The sequence below is a fragment of the Macaca mulatta genome, chromosome 2, assembly GCF_049350105.2.
Source record: "Macaca mulatta isolate MMU2019108-1 chromosome 2, T2T-MMU8v2.0, whole genome shotgun sequence".
NCBI classification, from domain to species: Eukaryota; Metazoa; Chordata; class Mammalia; order Primates; family Cercopithecidae; genus Macaca; species Macaca mulatta.
In genome coordinates this window covers 180,233,851-180,238,779 of record NC_133407.1, presented here as the reverse complement: position 1 = coordinate 180,238,779, position 4,929 = coordinate 180,233,851, and the positions used below count along the sequence as shown (strand labels likewise).

Sequence of the window (4,929 nt, the reverse complement as noted above, 5' to 3'; positions counted from 1 at the left end):
CATTAGACTTACTTGACACAGGATTGCCACAGAACGTCAATGTGTCGAAAACACAGTGTCTGTGAAGTACAACAAAGTGAAGTGTAATAAAATAAAAGGAGGTGTGCCTGTAAAGGGCTTGGGAATTACATGAACACAGGCCAAAGAAAATGGAAATCTTTAGAAACAGATTAGAATAAGTGGGTAGATATTGCTATAACTTAATTGGGTGTCTCTTCTAAAACTCATGTAAAAATTCAGCTGTCATTGTAACAGTGTTAAAAAGTGGTACCTTGAAGGGGTGATTAGGCCATGAAGGCTTTGCCCTTATGGGTGAAACTAATACAACTGTAAAAAGGCAAGTTAGGACCCTTCTTTCTCTCTTGCTTTCTTGCCATGTGTTGACACAGCAAGAAGGCTCTCACCAGATGCCTGTGCTTTGATTCTGGGCTTCCAGCCCCTAGAATTGTGAGAAATTACTGTTTCATTCTTTTTATAAATTATCCAATCTCAGGTATTCCGTTAGAAGAGCAGAAAATTAAGATGTTGGGGCAAGTTGAGCCTAAGGAACAAAGGCAGAGATGATGCTGTTTAAGTCAGAAATAACTTCAGGAAAATATTACCATGTTCTAGGTAAGTTCTTTATTATTATTATTATTATACTTTAAGTTCTAGGGTACATGTGCACAACGTGCAGATTTGTTACATACGTTTACATGTGCCATGTTGGTGTACTGCACCCATTAACTCGTCATTTACATTAGGTATGTCTCTTAATGCTATCCCTCTCCCTCCCCCTCCCACTACCCCATGACAGGCCCCAGTGTGTGATGTTCTCCTTCCTGTGTCCGAATGATCTTAGATCTAGGGAAGTTCTTGATGAGGAAAGTTGAAAAGGTTCATTTACTTTCTCGAGGCTCACTCAGGCATTACTACTTTGTTTTTAAGACACTCTGATTATGAATGGAGAGACTCATTCCTTTTAGATGTTAAGGATTCAATAAATAGCCTCCACAGTTCAGATTTCTTCACTAAATGAATTTTTTTTTTTTTTTGAGATGGAGTCTCGCTCTGTTGCCAGGCTGGAGTACATACAATGGCGCAAATCTCAGCTCACTGCAACCTCTGCCCCCCAGGTTCAAGCGATTCTCCTTCCTCAGCCTCCCGAATAGCTGGGACAATAGGTTTGCGTCACTATGCTCAGCTAATTTTTTACTTTTAGTAGAGACAGGGTTTCACCATGTTGGCCAGGATTGTCTCGATCTCTTGACCTCGTGAACCGCCCACCTCAGCCTCCCACGGTGCTGGGATTACAGGAGTGAGCCACGGCACCTGGCCTAAATGAATCTTTTTTAAAGACTACATTTTTCTGACTCCCTTGGGCTTTCACAAGATTTATACAACCTCTATGGCCCTGACTGAGATGATGGTGGTGGGATCTTGAACCCTTCTCACACAATAGTTCTGTTTCTGGCGATCCCATCTCCATTAAACAATGACTATGTGAATTAAAGAGGGTGCTAGTAAAAACTGAGCAAAGTCTGAATTGCTAAGTATTTTCTTTTCTTTAACCTTGTGTGTTATGCTGTCTGGAGCAGATGGTCAGATGACTGGTACCTTCTCACAAAGTTACTAATCATTATCACTGTGTCCTTTGAAGTGTCACTTTCATCCTGTTTATTTCCTTTTTCTTCTCTCTTCATGTATATTTTTATTTCATGTATGACAAAAATCCCTGATATTCTTTTATGGTTTTTTTTTTACTTGCTATGGAAATCTTTCTTGATATGAAAAGAAAAAAAAAAGTAATTAAGAGCCTGTGAAGTATGAAGTGACTAATGAACTGTTAAACTCAACAACTGGTGTCTTTAAAATTCTGGAGGCATGAAATGTGTATTGTTCTCATCAGTAGTCATACTCGTGCAATTACAACTTTTAAAAATTAAGACACTCAGGGCAAGCTTCCATCATATGACACTGAAGGAAACAGCCACTAAGATGCTTATTCTGCTACTCGTGTTACACATAAAATATAAAGGTGATTTATTTAATTAAATGATACCAAATCAACGCTGATTCGTAAATAAAACTGGTAATTTATGGATGCTTCTTGACTCTTCTACTAACCTGTCAAGTCGGCTCTTTAAAGTGCTGTATTTGGTGCTGCACCTTTTATTCTACACATTTTTATCCTCTTTAGTTCCTCTGTTAGAACATCTGTTGAGTAATGTACGTGTAAGATCCACTGCTAGCAAAATTTACATGTTCCGTTGCAGTAGAATATTCTAAAAAAATGGCAAGTCAGACATGCAATGGCATTTTAAAGGGAAAATGCAGTGAATTTAGAAAGAAATGCTCAATGTGCAGGACTAAAGTATATACGCTGGAAAGCGTAAGAGAGAGTGGACAACAGAGAACACACTCCATGTTGTAAGACCAACGAGAAGATATTTTGAATATAAGAACTGTACCTTCTCCTGAGCAAATACTAATTTGTCAAATCCTATCATTTAATATTCTCCCTGATTTTTACAGTAGGAATGATATGCCTGCATAGTTTTAGATTTAAATTCATGTGTCTATCAGTAATATACATTACTGTTATTTACAGATACGGTGCTGTATTTAACTTTCCATATGGAATTCAACAAAAGTCTATGTATCATTTTAAATAAAGATATTTTATTGTGAAAACTTTGGTCTATGAACCTTCATGATAAAATTGCAAACACTCTATGAAGTATAAATTCTAAAGTATCTTTTATAAAATCCTCAATCAATAAATCACAGTAAATGCTACAAATTGGCAAAGCATAACTGTGGCTTCTATGTGATTGGCATCCATTCCACTTTTATAAGGTAGATATGCTGTGTCGATGATGCAATGAGATACACAGTAGTTTTTTTTTAATCCACACAAATATTAACATGTCGAGCTTGAATTACAGTTTGAAAATAATTCAATTCACACAGGTAGTATGACTACTTAACAAAACAAATTTAAATGTGAATAATTTATTCTTTAGAAGTGGTTTAGAGCATAATTGAAGCCATGTTTTATTGCATTGATTTCCACCTTTGAAAAATTATCTATCAAATTGTAATGAGTCACAATTTTAATAAGAACATTAGAAATGAATAACAACTGGTAAAAATGCATGTAAATTGTTATTGTTTTCAAAATCAAGAACATAAAGACAAATTAGGGATTATCAACTTACTTAAATGCTATGAAACATTTAACTTGAAAATCAACTTGTACACAGAATGTATCTATCATTCTTAACCTGAAATGCTTAGTAAAGTAGATTAGTTTAGAAAATTAATACTAGCTTTTCTAATTATCTAATTTAATGTGTATACAAATTTTTATAGGAAGATATATCAGACCTTTTTATCTTTTGGATTGCCTTAAAATATGTATGTTGTTACTTTTATTTTATAAAAATAAAAAAAATCTACTGGATATTTAGCAGTCTTCTAATTTATTTTTTGTCAATGAACAAAAGCCACCATCCTAGAAGTACTGATAATCTGATCCCAAACTGGTTTTCTTTTTCCCAATAATGTATGATTTAAAATCAACATACATTATTGTAGAAGTTGAAGCTATATTGATATTTTCAGGGAGACTTGTGAACTGAGTTGGGAGAAAAAATAAAAGAAAAAGATTAAAAATCAAAATGTGCATCAACATTTGTAAAAAGACTGTAACTGGGGAGTGGGAAGTTTTTCCGTGCTGTGGGCTAACAATGGACACCCAGAAGGACGTTCAACCTCCAAAGCAACAACCAATGATATATATCTGTGGAGAATGTCACACAGAAAATGAAATAAAATCTAGGGATCCAATCAGATGCAGAGAATGTGGATACAGAATAATGTACAAGAAAAGGACTAAAAGATTGGTTGTTTTTGATGCTCGATGAAACCTGGGAATTCAGAGGAGTGTCTTCACTTATACTTGGATTTGCTGTCTTAACGTTTCTGATTGTTGTATTTCGATTTTACATACAGTAGTTCTCTCTTTGGGGGATACATTCGAAGGCCCCCAGTGAACTCCAGAAACCTCAGATAGTACCAAACCTTTATACATTGTTTTTTCTATATATACTATGATATATATGTGAGATATATATATGAGATAAAGTATAATGTATAAATTAAGCATAGCAAGAGATTAATAACAATGTAATAGGACAATGATAACATACTGTAATAAAAGTTATGTGAATGTCGTTGGTCTCTCTTGCTATCAAAATATCTTCTTTTACAGTACTCACCTATTTTAGAATGTGGTTGACTACAGGTAACTGAAACCACAGAAAGGGAAACTTTGGATGAGGGGGGCACTACTGTACTTAGGAATACAACTATATATACACATGATTTTATCTTTAAGACCATATTGTATTTGGGTATCTACTAATATTCTGTATAAAGCAATTTTTTGTTCCATTACATTACTTTTTGTTTCATTGTATATGTAATCTGACACACAATAAAGGGCAAAGTTGCTTCCCCAAACCATACTTTTAATCAAAACCTAGAATCATCTGCAGTCCTTGTTAAAAATGCAGGTTTCTAGAACCCTCTGAAGTTCTGATTAAATAAATTTATTGGAAACCAAAAAAAAACAAACAAACAAAACAAAACAAAAGACTGTAACTGAAAAAGATGGACAGTAAGAGGTTAAGAAATCATTTAAAAAGAGGCAGCTGTCAAGTGGGCTTGATCGAGGCATCAAGCATTACAACAGAAAAAAGGAGAGATCCAGGGAAGGCAGGCAGTATTTCTTGAATAGCTATATTGGATTTGAATGAGGTCTCAGGTTTCCATGATTCTTAGCTAAATCAGTATTCATATATGCTACCTGATAGAAAAATTATATATATTTTTTCCAATTTGTATCTGAATTTTGGCATTTTAATTTCTGTTCTATGCTGGACA

At 34.5% G+C, this 4,929-nt stretch overlaps 1 protein-coding gene across 1 annotated transcript; it reads left to right on the top strand.

Annotated features, from left to right (window-relative positions):
• The first annotated feature begins 3,694 nt into the window (after positions 1 to 3,694).
• Positions 3,695 to 4,216, top strand: LOC100426798 (DNA-directed RNA polymerases I, II, and III subunit RPABC4). Its single transcript, XM_015129076.3, has one exon. It carries the CDS (start codon positions 3,732 to 3,734, stop codon positions 3,906 to 3,908), a length of 177 nt encoding a protein of 58 aa, XP_014984562.1. The 5' UTR covers positions 3,695 to 3,731; the 3' UTR covers positions 3,909 to 4,216.
• The last annotated feature ends 713 nt before the right edge of the window (positions 4,217 to 4,929 follow it).